The following is a 25,984-nucleotide window of genomic DNA, read 5'->3' as shown; positions in this document are numbered from 1 at the left end:
AAGATGTTCAACATCACTAGCTATCAGAGAGATGAAAATTAAAACCACAATGAGGTACCACTTCATACTGGTCAGAATGGCCATCACAAACAAAGCAACAAACGACAAGTGTTGGAGAGGATGTGGAGAAAAGGGAACCCTAGTACACTGTTGGTGGGATTGCAGACTGGTACAACCACTATGGAAAACAGTATGGAATTTTCTCAAAAAACTAAAAATGGATCTGCCATTTGACCTAGCAATTCCACTGCTAGAATTATATCCTAAGACCCTGAAACACCAACCCATAAGAACCTATGCATGCCAATGTTTATAGCAGCACAATTTACAATAGCCAAATGCTGGGAACAACCTACATGCCCATCAGTAAATGAATGAATAAAAAAACTATGGTACATTGACATAATGGAATACTACACAGCATAAAGAAAGAAGGAGCTCCTACTCTTTGTGACAGCATGAATGGAACTGGAGAGCATTATGCTAAGTGAAATAAGCCAGGTGGTAAAAAAACAAATACCATATGATCTCACCTTTAAGTGGAACCTAAACAACAAAACAAACAAGCTAACAAAATATAACCAGAGACACTGAAATTAAGAACAGGCTGACAGTAACCAGAGGGGTGATGGGAGAGGGTAATGGGGGAAAAAGGGGGAAGGGTTTTCAGGAACAGCTATAAAGGACACCTGGACAAAACCAAGGGGGATGGAATCAGGGGAGGGAGGTGGGGATGGCTGTGGTGGGGTGAAGTGGTGGGGGGGAATGCAGACAACTGTACTTGAACAACAATAAAATAAAAAATAAATAAATAAAATCTTTTAAAAAATTACAGGGTTTTTAAATTTAAAAACTGCAGAAAGTAAGACTGTGTTATTGGCAAAAAGATAGACATACAAATTAATGGAATGGAATACAGAGTCCGTAAATAGATCTGTAGAAATATAGCCAATTGATTTTTGACAAAGATGCAAAGACAATTCAATGGAGAAAGGATAATCTTTTCAGCAAAAGGTGTTGAAACAATTATATGCAAAAAAATGTCTCTACCTAAACTTCATACCTTATACAAAAATGAACTGGTAATGGGTATAGATCTACATATTAGACATAAAACTTTTAAAAAACATTGGAGAAAAAGCTTTATGACATAGGCTTAGAGCAAGAGTTCTTAGACATGCCATCAAAAACACAATGTAGTGAAAAATTAATAAAATTTTTAATCAAAATTTTGCTCTGCTAAGCAGCAGCTTCTAAAAATATGTAGTTATAATATTTTATAAATCAAGCAAAACCCCATAAACAGTTACATAAAATTTTTGTAGTTTTGAGTACAAATTTTGAGTTAAAAATTTTGTTGCCTTTGAGTAGCTGGTGCCAGGAGGTTGATGTAAACTTGTCTTTGACTGTATAACTTCCTGTGGTGATTGAATTTTTATGAGTATGTCTTACTTTTCATACAAAGTCACAAATCTCCCCACCACTGGTAGCTTTCAAATGAAGTTGGGCAGCAGTCTGCTAAAAAAGCTATGGGGAGATTTGGGTTGATGACTTGGATTCCTTCCAACTCTAAAATCTTAGGATTTTATTATTATATACAACATAAGATACCATATTTGTCCTGTATAACATGTACCCATGTTTTTGGCCCAAACTTTCAGGAAAAAAATTTTTGTTTTAATTTTTAATTCAATTTTTTATTTATATTTAGAAACAAAACTGATGATCGTATTTCAGGGTATTATTTTGCATACAGATATTGTTATTGTTTCTAGAGTTATACTTTTAATGCATAAGCATGAATAAAAAATAAATAAAAGAATTAAAGACATTTGTATAGATACAGAATTAGTACTACCCATGTATAGCCATGTGTACACATTGAATATACATTCTTATTTTTCTCTCAAAAATTTGGGCAAAACAGTGTGCATTATACATGGCAAAATACAGTAATTAAATATCCCCTAAGTGAGAAAATGTTTGCCAAATTTTACTTAATTTCAGATTCACTAAAATAGAAATACTCAAAGCCCAACATTTCACAAGCACCTTCTAATAGACTCAAATCTTGACATATGCTGCTTATCATTTGTCATGAGTAACTTGATATACAAGTGACTAGTACCCACTTTCAAGTGTATTCTCTTAACAACTTTAAGTGGGTCACCTTCTTTTGCAGAACAGAAGAGACCAATCTATTAATTGGATCACAGTCCAGGAAGCATAATCTTCTTGTGGAATCTGCTTTTTCATCCTTAAAAACCTTAACTTGCATTAATTTTACCAGTAAACTACATTAAGTCTCTGAATTAATGGAGTGAAAATCTGAAACTAACTAAATTAATGCACCTAACTTCAAATAAGGCATAAATTCTCATAGTGAAATGTCAGACTGAGGAGCACTTGTAGTGGATTTTACTGGACAGTCAATGAAATTTAAGCTTCGGGGATCTCTATCTATGCAGACCATTCCAAGGGCCTTTTAGAAATGTGTTCACAGTTTTATAGATTTGAAAAAGTAGGATATTTTAATCACAGCCAAACACTGCCTCTTTCCACTTTACTTTTTCTCCATCATGCTTTTTCTCTTGATGAGTGGCAACAGAGGGGCTATGGACACTTCAGAAGTTAAGTTAAGGAGAAATAGAGTTGGGGATTGGTTTCATTTGAGTTTAGTGGAATACGTTTTTGTGGTTTGCAGAAACTCTGTGTATAATTATGAGTTGCCACACTGGCATAGGAATGACTTCAGGGATACTCCTGGAGCTCACTATGCCAATTCACTTATTGAGGGAGCATGAAGATCCACACCAGAGTTAATATAACACAATATGAATGTATCAGTGGGCTCTGATCCTGCAAGTATTGGGTGGTGGAGGGAACACAAGGTTTGAAATGTATGGAATAAAAAATTGTGTGTGGAAAATTTTTGCAAAATTTTACATGTTATAAATGAAATAAAGTAGTTTTTGCATATTTGACAACAGTCCCTACAAGTTTAGACAACATTATCAGTAATGAGTTGTAAAACTGAAACTTTGCTAATCTACCAATAATAAAAAACAAATTTTGATCAAACATACTAGAGGAAAGACAGACTTATTTCTATATTCTTACAGAAGATGATATTTTCAAATTTGTGTTAAATGAAGAGGCAACCAAAGAATATGTAGCCAGAAAGCATAGGTAAAAGTATTATAGAGATTTGACAGGCAGTTAAATAAATTATTGCTATTTTTCTAGATTTTATGATATTTATCTTATTTTAAGCTTTTTAATTTGCTGTAACTTCTCATTCTAAATAAATAATCACCTGATTTAATTTTGCATTGTAATTTTGTGTCCTTTTTCTTAAAAAGGACTACCCAAGTTGTACAAATTTCAGGCCCTACAAAACCTTGATTAATTCTGCATAGGAGCTTTTGAATATTTAGGAATGGAATAAAGCTTTTTCCTCTTGGTTTAGAATTCTTACTAACACAGACAAATTGAATCATGATTTACTTAGTCTAGAATCTGACCTCTGCAATGGAATTAATAGCTCTGGGAGTTCAGAACTGATAGCAGTGAAAGAGACAGATTTATCACCAGTCACCCTGCAGGAAGGAAACCTGGGTAGAATTTGGCACCAAGTATGAATTTCTCTTCCAGAAAAATAATCTGCAGAGGTCTGCTGAAATGACCTGGCAAAACTTTGATCTAATTTTAAAAAGGAAAGACTTTGAGGCTTTTCAGAGAAGTGGATTTGTGATATCCAGGTTCAGTTCACCTAGTTTTGGTTTCTACAGTATAAAAGATGAGAGAGATAAGGTTGTTACAGTGAATGACAGTGACAGTGCTTTCCAATCTCACCATCCCTTCTTATCCTTTCTGGCAGTGACTGAGCATTGGACAGGATTGATGGATGTTAATGTGAGAGCCTATGACCAACAAAGCCAGAGACCTAGGACATGATCTCACAACTGTTTATCTCCCTCACAAGAGCAGATGGGGTTAATACACTGGGGTCATTGTTCCTAAACAAGTTATCTCAAGGTCACTGGCCCTTCTTTGAAGAGGAGTTTGCATATAGGTATCCTTTTTTAACCCATTTATGGGTTAAAAATGAGGTTGGGTTAAGTATGAGTAATACTGCTTGCTTGTTCTTTTTGATGTTTATACTCCCATTAAAAGACTTGTTCTTTTGTATTCCAAAAAAGGCAAAAGAAACTTATAATTGCATTGCCCTATAGGCACACAATTTGGTTCCTGGGGCAGCGATAAAAATTAGTAAAACAACTCCCATCCCTGTTTCCTGGACTGGCCACTTAGCAGTCCCCAAAGGAAGGAGACACAGGTTACAGAAAAATCCCTTCTGTTCTCTCTAACTCCCCAACCCTAAAATGGCCTGAGACTAAGTCTGATTCACACAAGTGAACATCCTTTAAGCTTGAGTCAAGGTGGGTAATAGTGGATGCTACTTAGCATCACATTCCATTAGGAATAAAAGTAAAGTGGAAGACTTTAAGCAGTCTCTGCTGCTTGATATCATGAAATTTCTGTTTCATTGCAATGCAAAGAATCAGAATACGATACAGTTCAAAGAAGTGCACCACTCCTAATTTCAGCACTTCTGACAACATTGGACCACTCTCTGAATTATCAAATAACCCTCTTATTTGGGAAGTTCTTTGTGATTTAGTGATAAAGTCTGTAATTCAGAATAATGATGCATTCTACAGGAGAAAATGACAGGATTATGGCTATAAGATAGAGGTGACAAAGGCAGGTTTGACTCCAGTTTGTTTAAACAAAGGCATTTTTTAGAGAACATGAAGCATTCCTGGTGTTATGAATTCTGTGAGGTGATAAAAAAATTTATCATTTGTTATATTCTTTCTTTATCATTTCAAGTACTGTATCATGGCTATGCATATACAGAGACAGACATGTGGGTGTGGTTTAGCAAAGCAAAATATCCTATTTTCATAGGACAATATTCTTGATGCTGGTTTGAGGCTAGCTCTAAATGTGTAGGTTTGGAAGGAAGTTTCATTTCCAGGGAAGAAAGACTATGTTCTCCCAATTCTACACAAACTCATTATCAACGAATCAAAAAGAATCAAGAGTTGCTGGCTTTTCTTGATGTCTATTCCCCTCCTTTTTGAATTGACATTTGAAAGCAGCAGACTGAAATGCTTTTCCTAAGAAAAATTTTTACTTTGGTTCTCTTACCCCTGGGCACTCCCAAACCTTCCTGAACCCAGAGCTCATCACTCTTGTGATGAGAACATAGCTTTGCATGTTGTACTAGATTCAAGTATTTCATGATTTCTTTCTAATGGTGTCAGGCTCCGCTTTTCTCTGTTGCTAGTAAAAGTAACTGTCCTTTCATCCTCTGCAAAGGAAGTACCAAAGTTGATAGTCTGTGGGATCCCCTGTATTTGATTGTCAGCTATCCCTCACTTTAGTGATAACCATCACCATGGACCTGGTGCTTGGCCAGGTTCATACTCATTACCTCTGCTCTCATCTTACTCTACCTCTTTCCATGTCAGTCTTGATCTGCTCTTCAAGATCCTCTGGAGACACATAGTAGTCCTCTTCTGGCACTGATGATTTGGGCCGGCAACGTCCACAGCAGCAGTTGCAACAGCAACACAGACAACAGCAAAAATAGCAGCCAGTCAAGAGGCCAATAATGACAAACAGGGCCTAGGAGAAACAGGCAAAGCAAAACAAAGGTGAGGGGTAGTGGAGTGTGGAAGAATCCTGGGAATCAAGTGTGTATCCTGTACACCCAAAGACCTGAAGACATCATAGTTCACCCTGCACCCTCATCCTTATTGCATGCAATCTTTTTTATCTTCTTGGAAACAAATTCTGTGTAGTGTAGAGTTTTGCCTAGCAGGTTAAACTCAGAGGGAATGACCTCTGGCCAAAGTAATGATGTATGACATTCTCTTCTTTATTCTTAAGCTATAGTGATCATTATTGAGAGTAAAGCAAACAAAACAACAAAGAAACAAACCAACAAACAAAACCTCTACAGGTCTCGTGATCTAACCAAGGGGGACAGAATCATTCTCTCCAAAGGAGCTGTTGATAGCTCCCTCCCCCCGAGCCACATTCCTTTTTGTCATCAAATACTGCAAAGTCTCTTTCTTCAATATTCCTTCCACTCTCTTCCTCATCTCTCTTCCTTGTCCCTGGTAGTGCCTTAGAAAAGACCCAGTTATTTCTGCTCTGGGCATTTCAGGAGCCTTGTAACTGGCCTCCCTACCTCCACTTTTTTCTCCTAATCCATCCTGTGCATTGCTGCTGAAGCTTCCAGAAACACATGTTCTCTTGAACTCATGCAGTTCTCCGGCCTCTTAGATAAGGCTGGAGTTCCTTATTTTGGTCATCTGGGCTCTGCCAACCCCTCCCCCATATCAGCTGACCCTGTTTTTGCCATACTTCCCATAGCTTTGCTGTCCCTGTGTATTCATCTGCCTAAATGTCCCCTGTCCCTCCCATTCCCCAGCCATCTAATAAATAACCACTCCGTGTTTATCCTCTCCCCACATCTCTTCTGATACACCTTCCTTTTTTTTTTTTTGCCCCATTGTACTCCATACAAACTTCTATCACTGTGCTTTTTTGTTGACACTTTAAGACATTTATCAGTTTTTAGGTCTGTCTCAGACTGGGAGATTCTTGAAGGCTAGAGCTTTATATTAGTCATCTTTTAAATCCCTCGTACCTAAAGATATAGTTCCAGGCATGTGGTAGACACTTAATAAATACCTATTGAATTAATAAATGTATAAAGTAATAGGTAAGCAGACGTACATTCCTATGGTAAGAGTGTTGTGTCTGGAGATTAGGTTGCCAGGAAAGCCCACAAAAAGCCTGTATTGTTATATGTGAATGTTCAATCTATCATCATAAATAACATTGTCAGTATATACATTCTCATTTCAAGGTCCAGATCTGCTAGGTGTGAACTTGTCTCCCTCCTGATTCTTCAACAGTAGCGAAATGGATTTTCAGTGGGAAACCTAGTTACCTATGAGAGAAGAAATTATGGAAACTGAAGAAGGCAAAGGAGGCTTTTAAGTTGCAGACCCCATGCTTATGTATAAGCACATATTCTCTCTCTTCCTGCATGCATAAAACTCTTTAGTTTAGCAGGATTTATTTTAGTGGAAGAAAATGGCAATTAGGATCTTACAGAATATGAAACCTACCTGTTTGGAGATCAACAGCTTTTTACATTATTCATTACTACTCATGAATGTGAGTTCATATGATTTCACCAAATGTGTGAACTGTTCACATATATGTGAATTGTCCAAAAATACACTGATGGACTATATGTATGGTTCATATGCAGATACATTTTTATCAGAATATAAAGATATTAAAAGTCATTAACAAATATAAAGCCATCACCAAACAGACATACACTAGGGATTCCTAGCAAACTGCACAAAATTTACAGTAAAAAGTCAATTCTAATTGCATTAAGTCCCTAAAAATATTGCATTTTTCTTGACCAGATATCTTTTTTCACTCTCTTTTTCTCTATGTCTGTCCAATTCTCTGTCCTCCACTACTTAATTCTCACCTTCCCCCCCTTATTTCCTTCTCCATAACCTTACTGCAGGCTCCATGTGAGCCTATAACATAATCACCACACACTGTCCCAAGTATTGTGTTTGCTGATGTAGCCTATGCTATAAATAGTAAAGTACATGGCTAAGTTTTTCCTATAATAATTTATTAAACAGTTGTCACACTAATAAATTATTTTTGGTTTAGAGCAATGAGTCAGTTCTTAATTAGTCACTACAGGGGGAGAGAGGGCTGTTGAAATTAACCTGAAGCTTCAAATTCAAATATAATTAATGTCTGGAAGTATTTTAAGTCATGATGTATATTATAATCATTTGATGAACTAAAGTAAAAATTATCTTCAAATAATAGCTTTCCATTGCAGCTATATTTCCTTTTATTTACAAGAGTTTAATAATATATAAAGTTAGGCTTTCTTTGAGGTCAACTCTAGAAGAGTGAGTAATATCATGATCTATCAGAAAATTGTTTTTGAGGGAAAAATATAATTCACCTTTGCCCACCAGCTTGACAGCATAAAGTAGGTATTAACATTTTCATCTCCAAATTGCTCAGCCACATAGAGTCCCAGCGATCCATACTTGTCATATATGTTTCTCTTTGATATGTCAGTAAGTATTGTGTGGGCATTGTTGATTTCTTTGAACTTGTCAGCAGCAGCTGGATCATCTGGATTCTTGTCTGGATGGTGTTTCAAGGCCAGCTTTCTTTTAAAAAAAGTAAGGAAAAGTGTTATTTGACATGAATTATAATGACATTTTAGAATGGCACTATTCTTTTGTATATCCCTTATACATGTAAATATGTGAAATGATATGTTGACTTAACTAAGCAAGCGTTTATTAAATATGGTCCATGTTTCTAATGTGTATTAGAAATAGTATTATTTCTCCTCTCACATCCTCAAAAGGATTCTCAACTGCATGATTGTTAAATTCCAGATCTGCTCTTCTCTTGAGGAGTGGCTGAGGCATTCATAGTAACTCTCCCCTTGAGAGAGTAGCTGTGCTGTTCCCTTTTTCTCCACAGGATTATTGTCACCTGTGCATTTATACTCATCATCAGCCACAACAGGAGGACTCTGTTGGCCAAGTCTGCCACATCTTGCTATTAGCAAATATGTGAATTTTATTTGTACCTGGAAGCTGATCAGGACCCCACCTCAACATGCAACATTTGTGGTATGTTAAAAGTTCCAGCATCAGGACCAATTTATACCAAAATGTCATTTAGAACTGGAAGAATTCCCAAGAATTAACAAAACTTCCTTCACACTACATATTCTAAAAGTTAAATTCAAGTATTTAAAAAAATTCTAGTTCAGACTTCCGCCAAGATGGAGGCATAGGTGGAAACACTGTGCCTTCTCCCACAACCAAGTTTGAATACAACAAAGGTTTGGAGAAACAAAGACACAACCAAAGGACAGAAAATTGAATTATACGGAAGTCCGACTACATCTAACCGTTCAACGGGACGGTAAGAGGGGCGGAGCCAGCAGCGAGCAGGGTCGGGCAGGACAGGGCCCCTGACCCAGGCGCGCAGGCAGACGGGAACCAGTTGGGGTGCGGGGCAGACTGACCGCGGTCGCACATTCGCGCACAGTGAGACAGACCACGCAGGCCCCAGGGGGCAAGGGCTGACGGCGGTGGCACACTTGCGTGCAGTGGGACGACGTGACGGCAGCAACTGCGGCACTGGTGAGGGCCGTGGCGGCAGGCAGCGGACAGGACGCCAGAGTCCCTCTTTGACCCCACCCCCACGTACAACGTCACAACCCAGCGACTTAGTTGCCCTGTTCTAGCAAACACTTTAGGGCTCTGATCCTGCTATGGAACAGGCACGAACAACCCGAAAGATGGCGCAAGAAGAACTCAAAGTCCCAGAGCCAATAACTCTAAGCGACGGAGAAATTGCCAGCCTCTCAGAAGCACAATTCAGGACGCTATTTATCAGGATGCTCACAGAACTGGTAGATTATAGTCACAAATTAGAGGAACAAAGTCACAAATTAGAGGAATATATGAAGGCTAAACTAATTGAAAGGAAGGGAGATGCACAGGAAACCAATAGTGATGGAAAGGAAACTGGGACTCAAATCAATGGAATGGACCAGAAGGAAGAACAAAACATCCAACCAGAAAGGAATGAAGAAATGAGAATTCAAAAAAATGAGGAGAGCCTTAGGAACCTCCAGGACATCTTTAAACATTCCAACATCCGGATTATAGGGGTACCAGAAGGGGGAAAGAAACAGCCACGAGTGGAAAACGTATTTGAACAAATAATAAAGGAGAACTTCCCCAGTCTGGCAAAGGAAATAGACTTCCAGGAAATCCAGGAAGCTCAGAGAGTGCCAAAGAAGTTGGACCCAAGAAGGAACACACCAAGGCACATCATAATTACATTAGCCAAGACCAAAATGAAGGAGAGAATCCTAGAAGCAGCAAGGGATAAGGGGACAGTCACCTACAAAGGAGTACCCATCAGACTGTCAGCGGATTTCTCAAAAGAGACCTTACAGGCAAGAAGGGGCTGGAAAGAAGTATTCCAAGTCATGAAATCCAAAGACCTACAGCCAAGATTGCTTTATCCAGCAAAACTTTCATTTAGAATGGAAGGACAGATAAAGTGCTTCTCAGATAAGGTCAAGTTCAAGGAGTTCATCATCACCAAGCCCTTATTATATGAAATGCTAAAGGGACTTATATAAGAAAAAGAAGATGAAAAATATGAACAGTGAAAGGACAGCAAACACACAGTTATTAACAACCACACCTAAAACAAAAGCAAACCAAGAGGACAGCTAGATCAGGAGTGGAACCATAGAAATGAAGAACACATGGAGGGTTAGAAACAGGGGGGTGGGAGGGGGAGAAGGGGGGAGAAGGCACAGAAAATAGCATAGATGGTAGGTAGAAAATAGATAGGGGGGAGGGCGAGAATAGTGGGGGAAATATAGAATCCAAAGAACTTGAGACACGTGGTTATAAACAAGGGGGGCAGAATGGTGGGGGAGGGAGGGTGGGGGTGGAGGGGAATGAAGGGGGGGCATAGAACAACTGTAATGGTATAATCAATAAAATATATTAAAAAAAGGAGGCAACTACAAAAAAATTCTAGTTCATATTCCACTGAATAGACATAAAACCCTTTCATAAATCTTCCACAAAAAAATTCCCTTGTTTTTCTGAACAAATACTGTGACTTCCTTTATATTCAAATGTATATTTTACCTCTTTTCAAATAGGTCTTTCCATTTCAAATAATATGTAGAAATTTCCTTGTGACTGAAAGGTCCTGTCTTCTCTGTGGATTGTCAAGTAGTTTGTAAAGAATGTGGATATGTGTAGTGTTGTAGTGTGTGTGTGTGTGTGTGTGTGTGTGTGTGTGTGTGTTGGGGGGTGACCTGAGGGTATTCTTTACTCTTTAGTTATACTCAAGTATTAAAAAAAGAAGCAAGTGCAGAAATACAAAGGATTGTAAGAACTTACTATGAAGAACTGTATGCCAAGAATTTGAAAACCTAGGTAAAATGGACAGATTTCTAGAAAAATATAATCTTCTAAAACTCAGTGAAGAAGAAGCAGAAAGCCTGAACAGACCATTAGCAGCAGAAGAAATTAAAGCAGTAATCAAAAAACTCCTGACATACAAAAGCCCTGGATCAGATGGTTTCACAGAAGAATTTTACAAAACATTTAAGGAAGAGCTAACCCCTATCCTTCACAGGCTATTCAAAAAAATTCAAAATGATGGAAGACTCCCAAACTCTTTTTATGAAGCCAGCATCATCCTAATCCCAAAACCAGATAAAGACACAACAAAGAAGGAAAACTTCAGGCCAATATTACTGATGAACACAGGTGCTAAAATCCTCAACAAAATATTGGCAAACCGCATCCACAATATGTTAAATAGATCTTACACCATGACCAAGTGGGATTTATCCCAGGGATGCAAGGATAGTTCAACATTAGAAAAATCAGTAAATGTAATACACCAAATAAACAAAAGCAAAGACAAAAATCACATGATCATATCAATAGATGTGGAAAAAGCATTTGATAAGGTATAGCACCCATTTATGATAAAAACACTCAGCAAAGTGGAAATAGAAGGAGCATTCCTCAACATAATAAAGGCCATATATGAAAGACCTACAGCCAACATCATACTCAATGGGCAAAAACTAAAAGCTTTTTTACTAAGATCAGGAACAAGACAAGGTTGTTCACTTTCACCACTTCTATTCAATATTGTATTGGAAGTCTTAGCCACAGCAATCAGACAAGAAAAGGAATTAAAATGTGTCTAAATCAGAAAGGAGGAAACAAAACTGTCATTGTTTGCAAATGACATGATAGTGTACATAGAAAATCCCATAGACTCCACCCCAAAACTGCTTGACCTAATAAATGAATTCAGCAAAACAGTGGGATATAAAGTCAATATCCAGAAATCAAAGGCATTTTTGTATACCAACAATGAAACATCACCAACAGAAATCAAGAAAAAAATCCCATTTGATATAGTAAATAAATAAATAAATAAATAAATAAAACACCTAGGAATAAACCTGACCAAGGAGGTAAAAGACCTGTATGCAGAAAACTACACAACACTGAAGAAGGAAATCAAGGAAGATACAAACAAATAGAAACATATACCATGTTCATGGATCAGAAGAATTAACATCATCAAAATATCCATACTACCCAAAGCAATTTACAGAATCAATGCAATACCTATTAAAGTACCAATGGCATATTTCACAGACATAGAACAAACACTTCAAAAATTTATATGGAACCATAAATGATCCTGAATAGCTGCTGCAATTTTGAGAGAGAAGAGCAAAGTAGGAGGGATCACAATACCTGATACCAAACTGTATTACAAGCCCACTGCAATCAGAACAGCCTGGTACTGGCATAAAAACAGACACATGGACCAGTGGAACAGAACAGAGAGCCCAGAAATAAACCCAAGCCTCTATGGTCAATTAATATTCAACAAAGGGAGCAATGACATAAAATGGAGTAAAAATAGACTATTCAACAAATGGCGTTGGGAGAACTAGACAGCTACATGAAAAAAAATGAAACTCGAGCACCAACTTACACCATACACAAAAATAAATTCAAGGTGGATAAAAGACTTAAATATAAGACATAATACCATTGAAGTTCTAGAGGAGAACATAGGCAGGAAAATCTCAAATATTTCACGCAGTAACATTTTTACTGTTATGTCCCCTAGAGCAAGGGACATAAAGGAAAGAATAAACAAATGGAACCTAATCAAAATAAAAAGCTTCTGCACAGCTAAAGGAAACAGAATTAAAATAAAAAGAGAACCAACTGTTTGGGAAAACATATTTGCCAATGATCCCTCAGACAAAGGTTCAATCTCCAAAGTATATAAAGAACTTACATGACTCCACTGTAAGAAGACAAGCAACCCAATTAAAAAATGGGCAAAGGACTTGAACAGACACTTCTCCATGGAGGACATACAGAGGATCAAGAGAAACATGAAAAGATGCTCAATATCACTAGCTATCAGAGAGATGCAAATGAAAACCACAGTGAGATACCACTTCATACTGGTCAGAATGGTCATCACAAACAAAGCAACAAATGACAAGTGTTGGAGAGGTTGTGGGGAAAAGGGAACCCTAGTCCACTGTTGGTGGGATTGCAGACTGGTACAACCACTATGGAAAACAGTATGGAATTTTCTCAAAAAACTACAAATGGATCTGCCTTTTGACCCAGCAATTCCACTGCTAGGATTATACCTAAGAACCCTGAATCCCCAATCAAAAAGAACTTATGCACCCCAATGTTCATAGCAGCACAATTTACAATAGTCAAGTGCTGGAAGCAACCTAGGTGCCCATCAGTAAATGGATGAATCAAAAAACTATGGTACATTTACACAATGGAATTCTATGCAACAGAAAGAAAGAAGGAGCTCCTACCCTTTGCAATAGTATGGATGGAACTGGAAAGCATTATGCTAAGTGAAATAAGCCAGGTGGTGAAAGATAAATACCTTATGATCTCACCTTTAACAGGAACCTAAATAACAGAACAAGCAAACAAGCAAAATAGAACCAAGGACACTGAAATAGAGAACAGGCTGACAGTGTCCAGAGGGGAGAGGGGAGGGAATTTTAGGGGCAAAGGGGAGGGGTTTACAGGAACAAGTATAAAAGACACATGGACAAAAAGGGGGGGTGAAATGAGAGGGAGGGGGAGGGCTGGGTGGGTGGGCTGGGATGGGAGTAAAAGACAGAAAACTGTACTTGAATAACAATTTTTAAAATTTTTTAAAAATATGTTACAGAAAAAAATGATTATGGTACATTTACACAATGGAATACTACACAGCAGAAAGAAATAAGATGCTCCTACCCTTTGCAACAGCATGGATGGATCTAGAGAACATTATGCTAAGTGAAATAAGCCAGGCGGTGAGAGACAAATACCACATGATCTCACCTATAAGTGGAGCCCAATCAAAAAAACAAACAAACAGCCAAAATAAAACCAGAAACATTGAAATAAAGAATAAACTGACAGTAACCAGAGGGGGTGGGGTAACAGGGGTGCAGAGGAAGGGTCATCAAGGAATATATGTAAAGGACACATGGACAAAGCCAAAGGGGGGTAGGATCAAGGGTGGGAGGTTGGGTTGGGCGAGGTTGCAGGGGAAATGGAGATAACTGCACTTGAACAATAATAAAGAAAATTCAATGATTTGGGAAAATAAAAAAGTGAGTGTATGATTGTCAAGCTCTGGCTGGTGATCCCCTACAGAGAGATTTAAATGTTAATTAAAGCCATGTTCAGAATGGAGTCTGTGGTATTTTTTCCACTACAAAGTCCATTAATTTTATAACTACTGGAAAGTTCACACGACTTGTACTCCCTACTGTGCCCATCATAGGTACATGTTTAAGAATATACCTTAAGCTTTTGTTTATTTTATCATTTAGATTAAATTTTTGTATTTTAATACAATGATAAAGGCCATAAGTAGAGCAGAAAGGTAAAGTATATATCATAAAGCAATCTATACAATAAATTGGAAAAAAGTCACATATTTTATGGATGAAAGTACTATTGGGTTAGGAAGTAAGTGAATAATAAAGCAGCTCAGCATCAGAATGCTTAAAAGTAACAAAATATTTAAAAATATAAATTGTGGTATATAATCCATTCTAACTTTAAACTCAGAATAAACAAAAAGAATAAAACAATGATGGTTCACTTTAAATTTTTTCAGCCTTTTTGAGCTATGTTTGGGGTATCTATAAATTCTTATAGATGGAGTTATTAGAGACATTTTTAAAATTTCTTATTTATTTATTTATAGACAGAGGGGAAGGGAGAGAGGGAGGGAGAGAAACATCAATGTGTGGTTGCCTCTTGTGTGCCATCTACTGGGGACTCGGTCTGCAGCCCAGGCATGTGCCCTGACAGGGAATCCAACCAGCAACCCTTTGGTTTCACAGTCCATCACTGAATCCACTGAGCCACACCAGCCAGGGCTGCAGACATTTTTTTATATGCAGAATTTACGATGAAATCTTGCACAAAATGCCTATTTTGTCATTTTTAAATGTTTATATTTATACCAACACTATCATATAAGGGTGTTATAAATATTTATTCATTAATCTTCACCACAATTCTATGAAATACATATTATGATTCCATTTAACAGATGAGGAAATTTGGCCACCAACAAGTGAAGTAACTTGCCCAGTGTCACAAAGCTAGAAATTAGATCACAGGCAATCTAACCCTAGGCACATGCTCTTAACTATCAACATTTTGCCTCCTACATATTTTTAAATTTAAAATGTAAGGCACACAGATTGTCAGTACTCCATTGTAAGGACTTCACTGGACTGTTTCGAGGAGAGTGGTATGATCTGACTTTTAGAAGGAACACTCAGTCTTAGAGAGGTCAAAGGTGAAAGCAGGGAGATGCTTACAGAAGTACATAGTGGTTCAGATCAGTGTAGCAGTGTAGAGGATATATTCAGAAGTGGTTGGATTCTGGATATATTTTGAGGACTAGTTGGATTGGTTGTGAGATGTGAAAGAAAAAGAGGAATTGGGGATGGCACCAAAGTGTTGGCCTGAACAATGGAAAATTTCTGTTGCTGTTAAAAAGTTGGCAAGACATTTTTATTTGATAGTAGTAGGCAGTGACTTGCTAGGATTCAGAATTCTATTTTGGACACTTTTGAGATGCCTATTAGATTTCCAAGCATACTTTTCATACCCATGGAATGGGAAAAGATTTCCAAAAGTATGGGTCCAAGAGAAGTCCTAAGACTGAGCTTTAGGAAGGAAGAACCAGCAAAAGAGATAAAAATAAAGATGAATGATGCAGAAGGAAAAATCCCGAGAATATGTGATCTTGGGGCCCAAGTGAACAAAATATATGAAAAAGGTCACCTATATCAAATGCCATTCACAGGTCGTGTATAATGAAGACTAGGAATTGAAATTTTAAAACTAAATTTCTGGTCAAGATGGAGGTGTAGGTAAACACAAAATACTGGTTACCAGGATGCACTTCACCTCTGTCCACAACTACAGCAAAAATTACAACTAGACTAAAACAAATAACACCAAGATTCATCAGAAAATCAAGCCGTATGGAAGTCTGACAACCAAGGATTTAAAGAAGCCACATCCATCCAGATGGGTAGGAGGGGCAAAGATATGGATGTGCAGAGAGGTATGGAGAGCCTGGAGAAGTGGTGGAATGGGTGGTCTCACATTCATGTGTGATGGATAAAAATCGGGAGGGATACCTTAGGAGTGAGCAGTCCCAGCTACGGACCACACCACCCAGCCCATGGTTCCAGCACCAGGAAGATAAGTCTCCATACATTCTGGCTGCAAACACCAGTGGTGGTTGGGGCAGCAGAAGAAATTATGGGAATCTTAAGAGACTCCTCTTAAAGGGCCCACAATGGACTTAGGTCTCATTCAGACCCACCCACTCTGTGGTTCAGCACTAGTGCAACAGCTGAAAGGGCATAAGTGGCAAAAGGGGAGAAAGAGAGAAAGTGAAGTGACTGGCAAGGGATTGAGTGCCGGAAAACAGCTTCTTTCTGGGCAATCTCCGGAGGCCAGGCAGCAGCATTGTCCCTTCTCTGAGCCCTCCCCAACATGGATCCACAAAGTGGTGAAACAGGTTGTCCTGCCCTGGCAACTTCCTAAGGCTCTGCCCCACACAATTTACAGGTGTCTTTTCTACAGTAGGCCACACTACTGAGACAAGGAGTCAAAGCAGTTTTACCTAATACAGAAACAAAACACAGAGATGTTGCCAAATTGAGGAGACAAAGAAATATGGCCCAAATGAAAAAACATAACAAAACTCCAGGAAAAGAGCTAAATGAAATGGAGATGAGAATTTGTCAGATGAAAAGTTCAAAATACTGGTTACCAGGATGCTCAAAGAAATCACTGGGTACTACAACAGCATAAAAAAGATCCAGGCAGAAATAAAGTTTACATTAAGTGAAATAAAGAAAAATCTACAGGGAAGCAATAATGGAGGGGATGAAGACAAGATTCAAATCAATGATTTGGAACATAAGGGAGAAAAAGTGTTCAGAACAGCAAGAAGAAAAAATAATTTTAAAAAATGAGAATAGAGTAAGGAACCTCTGGGACATCTTCAAACACACCCAATCTCTGAATCACAGGAGTGCCAGAAGAAGTGGAAGAGCAAGAAATTGATAACTTATGTGAAAAATGATGAAAGAAAACTTCCCTAATTTGGTAAAGGAAATAGACATACAAGTCCAGGAAGCACAGAGAGTCCCAAATAAGTTTGACCCAAAGAGAACCACACCAAGACACATCATAATTAAGATGCCAAAGGTTAAAGGTAAAGGGAAAATCTTAAAAGCAGCAAGAGAAAAGCAGAGAGTTACCTACAAAGGAGTTCTCAGATTGTGAGTTGATTTCTCTAAAGACACTTTGCAGGCTAGAAGGGACTGGCAGGAAATATTCAAAGTGATGAACAGTGAGGACCTAAACCTAGATTATTCTATTAGCAAACCTGTCATTTAGAATTGAAGGGCTGATAAAGTGCTTCTCAGACAAGGTAAAACTAAAGGAGTTCATTATCACCAAGCCATTACTATATGAAATATTAAAGGGAACTATAAAAGAAAAAGAAGATCAAAACTATGGACATTAAAATGGTAACAAATGCATAGTTATCAACAACTGAATCTAAAAAACAAACTAAGCAAACAAGCAGAACAGAAATAGAATTATAGATATGGAGATCATTTGGAGAGTTATCAGCTGGGATGAATAAGGGGGAGAATGGGAGAAATGTTGCAGGAATTAAGAAGTACAACTTGTAGGTACAAAATAGACAGGGCCATGTTAAGAACAGTATAGGGAGTGGAGTAGTCAAAGAACTTATATACATGACCCATGAACATGAACTAAGGGAGGGGATTGCTGGAGAGAGGCTATGGGGGTACCAGGCAGAGGGGGGCAAAGGGGGAAAATTGGGACAACTGTAATAGTGTAATCAATAAAATATATATTTTTAAAAGACTAAGAATTGATCACTGGGTTTAGTGGCATATAGATCTTTGGTGACTTTGACATACACACACAATATACATGTATACACACAGAGAAAATTGTGTATATATGTCTTCATATAGGGAAAAATAAAGCATAAAATAAGTAGGAAAGAAAGAATAAAAGAGAAGATTATAACCACAATCTTCCTTATAGATGTGCTTATAGACGTACATTGGGATTATAGGTAAATTTTTGTTTTGTTTTTGCTTGTTATAAAAATATACATATTACTTGTGTGGTTTCCTTCCCTAAGCATTTTAAAGCTCTAGTTACAAATTCTGTGCTCTTTTAATAGCTGAAAGTTTGGAGTTTGTTCCCTTAAATAACCCACTATAAATTGGAGGGGGGGAAGGAAGAAAGAAGTCCTCAAACTTTAATGATACAATGAACATCATCAAAAAACCTCAAGTGGATTCTTTAACCACATTAATTTTAGTTGCTCAGTATTCCTAGAATTCTCACTCTGTGTCCTAGAATACAATTGCAGCATTTTCCCCACTAGTTCCAGAGATCATGCCTAGACCAGTCAAATGCAAGAGCCATTAACTTCTGCTTTGAAAGAGAGAAATCTCTGGGAAATGGCTCTTTATATTCATAGAAACATTCCTTTGTTTCTAGTGTTCAGTTGTAGACTGATACACACTGTCCAAGACTTAGCCAGAGAAGCAAGCTTCCTGTCATATTTTAAGTTGCCTGGATCTTTGTCAGCTCACAAGGGCAGATGCTCTCAACCATTTATCACATTCCTCTAACAATGGAGTTGGCAAATTCATAGAGCTGGAACACCTCCATTTGTAACAAATCCAATTCCTGGTTGCCAGCAGCATTTTGACTCCTCTTGGCAGATACTCTTGGCTCCGAGGAATCCTTGGGAAATATGGCTAGCAGATGTAGCTGCCAAAATTACACAACTGCTCAAGGAGGTAGCTGACCCATCCCCTTGAGAATTATCTATAGAGCAAGAAAACATGTATAGGATTTAGGGTGAAAGGAAGTGCTTGGAATACATTTAAATGTACCTTTACTCACCTATTAATTTTAAAGATCTTTTTTATAATTTATCATTTTATACTTAAAAGTGACATAATATTCAACCTCAATATAGAGCCTCAATATGTGAGGCTCTAATTCTAAATCTTTCTCTACTTGTAGTCACCTGTTAATCTGGTATGGCTATAAGTAATATTAGAAGTAGCATCAATGCCTCTATTTAATTTCCATTTCAAAATCCAATGACACCTACTCACTATTTATAGTGAATTCAGTGAGTGGCACAAAAGCTAAATGTGGATTTATAGTTGTGATGACCTAAGGTCCTTAAGACCTACCTTCTTTTCTGAGGCAGTGGAATAATTCTAAGAATTGTAATGTTCCACTCAATCCTCTTCCTTGTACCATGTAACACTCAGGTGATTTCTACCTACTATTCTCTACCAGTTTCTGAGTCACCTAAGATCCGATGATGACCATGTTGCTCCAGCTCTAGTCCAAATCTATCTTCATGGGGTTGAAATGTCAGAGGAGACTTCTTGTTTGGGAAGGCTGGCCTCTCAGCCTCAGGAGGTTCCACCTGGTATGGCTGTGTCTATATCTGCCTTCCCCCATTCAACATATTTTCAGCTGCTTTCTCCAATCACCTTCTGTTGCTTCCTAGTTGAAAGACTTCCTTATTGCCGTGTGGCTTTCTTCTCAAATCCCTCAGCCACAAATTTTATTATCTCTCTAATGCCCCAGAAGAAAACCACATGCTGCCTAGCACAAAAGAATAGAAGAAAGAGAGTGTACAGAGCCAGGATATACTGCAAAGGTAGCAAAGGAAGCAAAATTGGAGCTCATATTATAGACTATTCTTTCCAGAAAAAAAATTGCTACAAAGGAATGGAAACTGATGGTAGATAAGAAATTGAACTACTATAAACCAGAGATTGTAGGTGAAAACAAACCCTAGATTAGTAACCCTAGGCATATGGCAAGTTTTGCATCTATAGAGCCTGATAATATGTCATAATACTGGAAGTTCAGTGGAACTCAGGCAACACCCAAGTGAAAATATAAGAAACCAACATATGATTTCCAATGCACACCTGCCTGACATTTAATATGTGACAATTTTCTCTTGTGTTTTAATTTGCATTTCCTAATTTGGGATATCCTCTATTTAATTGCATGTTGGCCTTTCACCAGTTTTTAGTTTGATGTTAGAATTAATTTGTAGGACTTTGAAAAATATATTCTTATGTGAATCCTTTGTCAGTTATATACATTGCATATGTATTCTTCATTTCTGGGGCTACTTTTAGTAGTCATTGTTGTTAGTTTCTTTATGGAATCTTTTGACAGACAAGTTCTTAATTTTAATTTAGTTGGATTAATCACTTTTCTTAAATTCAGGAAGATATTGTCTTATATACTCTATAACTTTAAAATCTTTATAGGTTCACATTTCACATGGAACTCAACGGTCAATTTGTAGCTGATTTTTTTAGTGTGGTGGGAGGTAGGCATCCAATTTTATTTTTTAAAATGGACATCCAACTGTCATAGCACCACTTATTTAAAAAATTTAATCTTTTTCCTGTATTTCTAGGGTCTTTATTCTGTTCCATTGGTTTATTTAGCTATTTAGCTAATAAGAGTCTTAAATATGGTATCTTCCAAATATGTCTTAGTATTTTAAAGAGGAAGCTCTTCTGTATTGTTGTTCTTTAACAGTCTGTGACTATTCAGGGCCCTCTGAATTTCCACATAATTTTTAGAATTCACTTGTCAATTTATACACATGCACGCTATTGGGATTTTCATTGTAGTTGCACTGACTCTCTAGATTAGTTTGGAGATTGACATTTGTTTACTATGTCCACTTATTTAGAACTTTCAGATGTTTCTCAGAATTGTATAATTTTATCATTTAGGTCCTGCATATCTTTTGATAGAATTATTCTAGGGGCTTAATTTTTTGTGACATTAAAATTTTTCTTAGTTCATTACAAATGTAAAAATTATATATTAATGCTTTTTATCTCACAAACTCCCTAAAGTGATTTACTAATTTTAATAAATTATAGGTTCTTTTGCATTTCTACATACACAATCATATGTCTGCAAATAATGATTTTTTTCTTTCCAATTTTTATATCATTTACATTTTTTCTTATCTTATGGTACTAAGATCTTCAGTAAGATGTCAAATAGGAGTGACTATAGCAGGCATCCTTTTCTCCTTTTTTTACTTATTCATTAAGAGTAAATGGCTCTTGAGTTTTTATTAAGTGCTTTTTCTGCATCTGTTGAGAATATGTGTTTTTTTTCTTTTAATCTACCAATATAGTTGATTTTTTAATGTTAAGTGAAACTTGTACTCCTGGGATAAACTCAGCTTGGTCATTATGTATTTTTTATTTGTCACTCAATTTTCCAATATATGCATTGAATTCTATAAAGTTTCCTCTAAGTGCCACTTTAACTGCATTCCACAAGTTTTAATGTGAAATACTCAGTTTTTGATATTTTCTAAATTTATGGTTTATTTTACCCATGAGTTAATTTAAATTGTTTCTACCAATTTTTAAGCATACTGGACTTTTCTTGCCATCTTTTTGTTTTTGCTTGCTAGCTTACTTGCAGTTCAGTGGGAGAACATATTCTATAAGATTTAAATTCTTCAAAACTTGAGACTTGTTTTATGTCTCATTGTATGTTGAATTTCTATAAATGTTCCATGTGTAAAGATTATATAATGCACCTATTTGGTGCTTTGTTCTTATATAAGAACATTAGATTTGGTTTGCTAATTTTTGCTGAAGTCTTTTTATATTCGTAGCCATTTTACTGATTTATCAAGCAAGGTATGTTAAAATCTCCCACTAGGACTGTAGGTTTGCATATTGCTCTTTATAGTTCTGTCACTTTTCACTTTGTGTATTTTAGGCCACATTCTTTAAAAGCATACAAATTCACACCTGGTGAAATGAACTTTTATCATTATGAAATACACCTCTTTACCTCTAGTGATACTTTTTTAAAAGATTTTATTTATTTCTTTTAAGAGAGAGGAGAAGGGAGAAAGAAGGAGAGGAAGAGAAACATCAGTGTGTGGTTGCCTTGCATGCAGCCTCCACTGGGTACCTGGCCTGCAACCCAGCCATGTGCGTTGACTGGGAATTGAACCAGGGACCCTTTGGTTCACAGACTGACTGACCTACACCAGCCAGGGCTCTAATTACACTTTTTGTCTTTCCTTTGGTATTAGTAAAGCTATATTGGCTTTCTGGATAGGTATCTACATAGAATACATTTTCCTCTCCTTTTATTTTTAAATTTTCTGTATTCTTATATATGTGATGTTTTTTGTAAATGCTATATAGTTTTGTTTTTTAATTTGCAATTGCATTGTTTCTTTTAATTGAAACATTTAGTCTATGTTTATGTTTATATAGTTATTGCTGTATTTCAGGTTAAATCTACTATGCTTTATTATAGGGTTTTAAAAAAAATAACCTATATAAACCCATCTAAAATATATTTTCTTTCCTCTTCTATTTTGTCTTCTTTTAGATTGATTCTTTTTTATTATTCCACTTTTTCCTTCAGTTGCTTTGGAAATTATGTGTTATTTTATTATTTTTTTTGAGGGGGTCCTCCTAAAGATTACAGAATTCTTGGCTTTTCAATGTATGATGCCAATGTATTTTTGTCTTGTCTTGGAAGACCAATAACACTGATACTCTTGTCTCTACTTAAGTGTTGTTGATAGCATGCACTTCAGTTAGCTACATCTTTTAAGCCCCCAAGAATTATTTAATACATGTAGCGTTTAATGATGTTTTATACAGTTAGTATTTCTGTATATTTTCTCACATATTTTCCTATTTTGTTTTCTTATTTTGTTGGGATCATTTTCCTTCTGTATATAAACACCCTTTAGTGTTTCTTACTGCAGGTCTGCTGATGATTAATTCCTACAGTTTTTGTTTAGCTTAAAATATCTTTATTTGACCTTAATTTTTGAAGAGTACTTTTTTGGATATAGAATTATAGGCCATCAATTATTTTCTTTCATCATAACAAAGATTTCAGTCTATTGTCTTTTGGCTTTCATTATCTCCATTGAAAAATCTACTAGTAGTAAGTCTAATTGTTGCTCTTTGAAGATAATCTGTATTTTTTCTCTGGTTGACAAAAAGGCTTTTCGTGTTTGATTTTCATCATTTTTATATGTTTGGATATATATTTTTTTAATTCTGCTTGACTTTCATTGGGTTTCTGGTATTTAGGGATTGGTATTCATGAACCTGGAAAATTCACATACATCATGCTTTCAAATAGCTTTTTCCTTAATTTTCATTCTACTCTCCTAAGATCATGTTATCGAATTCTCACTATGTTTTTAATCTTCTTGCATTGTTTTCTGTACTTTTGTAATTCTTTCTGGTTATTTTCTTCTGCCCATCTTGCAGTCAGCTTTCCAACCTATTCAACCATATCTTTGAGACCTTGAGTTTGGTTGTTGTATTTTTTGTATAAAATTTATCTGTTTATTTTAAAAATATGAAATGTCCCTTTTCATAATTTTTCATTCTCTGTGCAAATATTCATTGTTGTAATTTATCCTAATAGTTATTTTTAAACATGTGTCTGGTAATTTTAATACCTGAGATTTCCACTATTCTATTTTCTCATTTCGGCTGATTCTTGTACATATTGTCTTCACTTGTATATTTGATTATCTCTGTGTGCCAGATGTTATATTTTAAAAACTTTAAAGAAATAATTGGAGAACAAAGAAGATGTCATCTTATACCAGATAGTAAATTTTAGTAGCTTAAAACAACAAGCATTTTATTTGCCTCCGGTGTTGTGATTGGGTTGGACTTGGGGACAGTTTTCTTGCTCTATCTGAGTTTGGCTAGGATGCTCAGTTGGAGCTGAAGGATCTGCTTCCAAGATGGCTTGGTGACTTGCTGGTAAGTTGTACTGGCTGTGGCAGGGAGCTCAGCTAGGCCTGTGGGCTGGGGACTCTGTTCTCCATATTGCTTCTTCACATAGCCAGGTGAGATGCGTCACAACATGATGGTCTCGGGGTAGTCGTATTTCTTCAGTGGTGGCTAGCTTAAGCCAAATTATAAAAGTAGAAGCTGTTAGGCCTTTTAAAGGTTTAGGTAAATTATCACTTCTACCACATTCTATTGGTTAAATCAGGGTTGTTAGAAGGGTTGTTAGCTTGCCTGCTTTACATGCCTGCAAGACTTCACCCTACATCCGCTGGCTATTGATAAGATACAGCCTTGTGGTTATAGGACTCCAAGCTGTTATGGCCCTTTGGAGCTCTCTGACTCTGAGACTCCTCACTATGCTCCTGAGTGACATCAGCTAGAGAGTAAGCCTCCTTTCCAACCTCCCCCTCTGTTGGGAGTGCCTTTGCCCTTTTCCCCTCCTAAGGGTAGCCCCATGTTATGAGTCTCTGGATGGTCTCATGCTCTTAGGGATCTCTCCTCTCCTATGACCCATTGAAGCACCACCACCCACTGGAGCATGTTGTGTGTTGCTGGCTTTCTTGGTCATATCTTTTCCCTTGATCAGCCCCCAAGTCTCTCACACCCCCTACAATTGTTTCATGTAATTGAGTTTCACTCCCTGCCAGAAGCTTTAATATAAAATGCTGCTGAGAGAAAGCAGAATGAGAGTGTTAGTGGGGCTCAAAGAAGCAGGAGCCACTGGGCCAGGACCAGTATAGAATCAAAGGACAGAATAGCAAGGCCAGGGCACCATTTGGCTTCAAATTTCAGCTAATGAGGCCAGTACTATCTCTGCTATAAAATTATTTCTGAATACCTGCTACTATAGAATATGTGATTTTAGTAGTTTACCACCAAGGCCTCATCTAGGGCCCTCTGAAGGCACATTACAAGGTCCTATGATTTCCTCACATTTACAGATGAAATATCTGAGCACCTCACCCACGAAATTGGATGTTTTCTGGGATCCACAGTCACATTCATCATCCAAGAGAGATTGAGTGAGGTAACAGTAGGAACTATATTGATGATCTGTTTTCCCACATTGAGAGTCAAGTGCTGACCTCTAGTGGCAGTCAAGACAGTGAGTCCACTGTACTTCAATGATACCTTGGAAATAATCTTCCCAATTTTTTTCTAGAGTGTATAATTACTTTATGAGGCATTATACTTGAGTATGTTTTTTAATGAGTGTTAAATAACTTAAACTTCTGAAAAGTTCAAATGCCAAGTGATAGCACTTTATTTTAGGTAGTTTCTTTTCAATGAATAGTTTAAGAGCCAGATCTTTACCCTCCCTAATAAGGTAGACTAGACTAGAATATTTGCACAAACACAGTAGATAAAATGTCTACATAGACACTTTAGAGTGTAGATGGAATTATTTGTCTACACCTAGGGTCCCCACCCTACAGGCTTCGTACCAGTAGGGGTCCTCGGCCTCTTAGGAACAGGACCACACAGCAGGAGGTGAGCTTGAGTATAATGTGCTTGAATCATCCTGAAACCATCTCCCATACCCTTGTCCCTGGAAAATTGTCTTCCACAAAACTGGTCCCTGGTTCCAAACATGTTGGGGCCACTGGTCTTCACTGATCATGAAAGGACTGCTTTAAAGAATGAGGACTCAAAGTTCTGATACCACTAAACCACTGACAGTCTTCAGCAAACCACTAAGATCTTTGAGTGCTGTGTTTTAGTCATTTTCCTTCCCAACCA

At 37.1% G+C, this 25,984-nt stretch overlaps 1 protein-coding gene across 1 annotated transcript in view; it reads right to left on the bottom strand.

Moving 5' to 3' along the window:
• The window catches only part of DNAJC5B (DnaJ heat shock protein family (Hsp40) member C5 beta), a 52,246-nt gene that overhangs the window by 14,226 nt on the left and 12,036 nt on the right, over window positions 1-25,984 (bottom strand). Inside the window, exons 2-3 of the mRNA XM_037058218.1 lie at window positions 8,096-8,309; window positions 5,526-5,697 (exon numbers count right to left, since the gene is read on the bottom strand). Coding sequence (XP_036914113.1) covers window positions 5,526-5,697; window positions 8,096-8,309 — 386 coding nt within the window. The remainder of the gene's footprint in view (window positions 1-5,525; window positions 5,698-8,095; window positions 8,310-25,984) is intronic.

The sequence above is a fragment of the Sturnira hondurensis genome, unplaced genomic scaffold (genome assembly GCF_014824575.4).
Source record: "Sturnira hondurensis isolate 20B ecotype Veracruz unplaced genomic scaffold, ASM1482457v3 Scaffold0010128, whole genome shotgun sequence".
Taxonomy (NCBI): domain Eukaryota; kingdom Metazoa; phylum Chordata; class Mammalia; order Chiroptera; family Phyllostomidae; genus Sturnira; species Sturnira hondurensis.
Note: the sequence above shows the minus strand (reverse complement) of the source record. Positions and strands in the feature narration are given on the sequence as shown.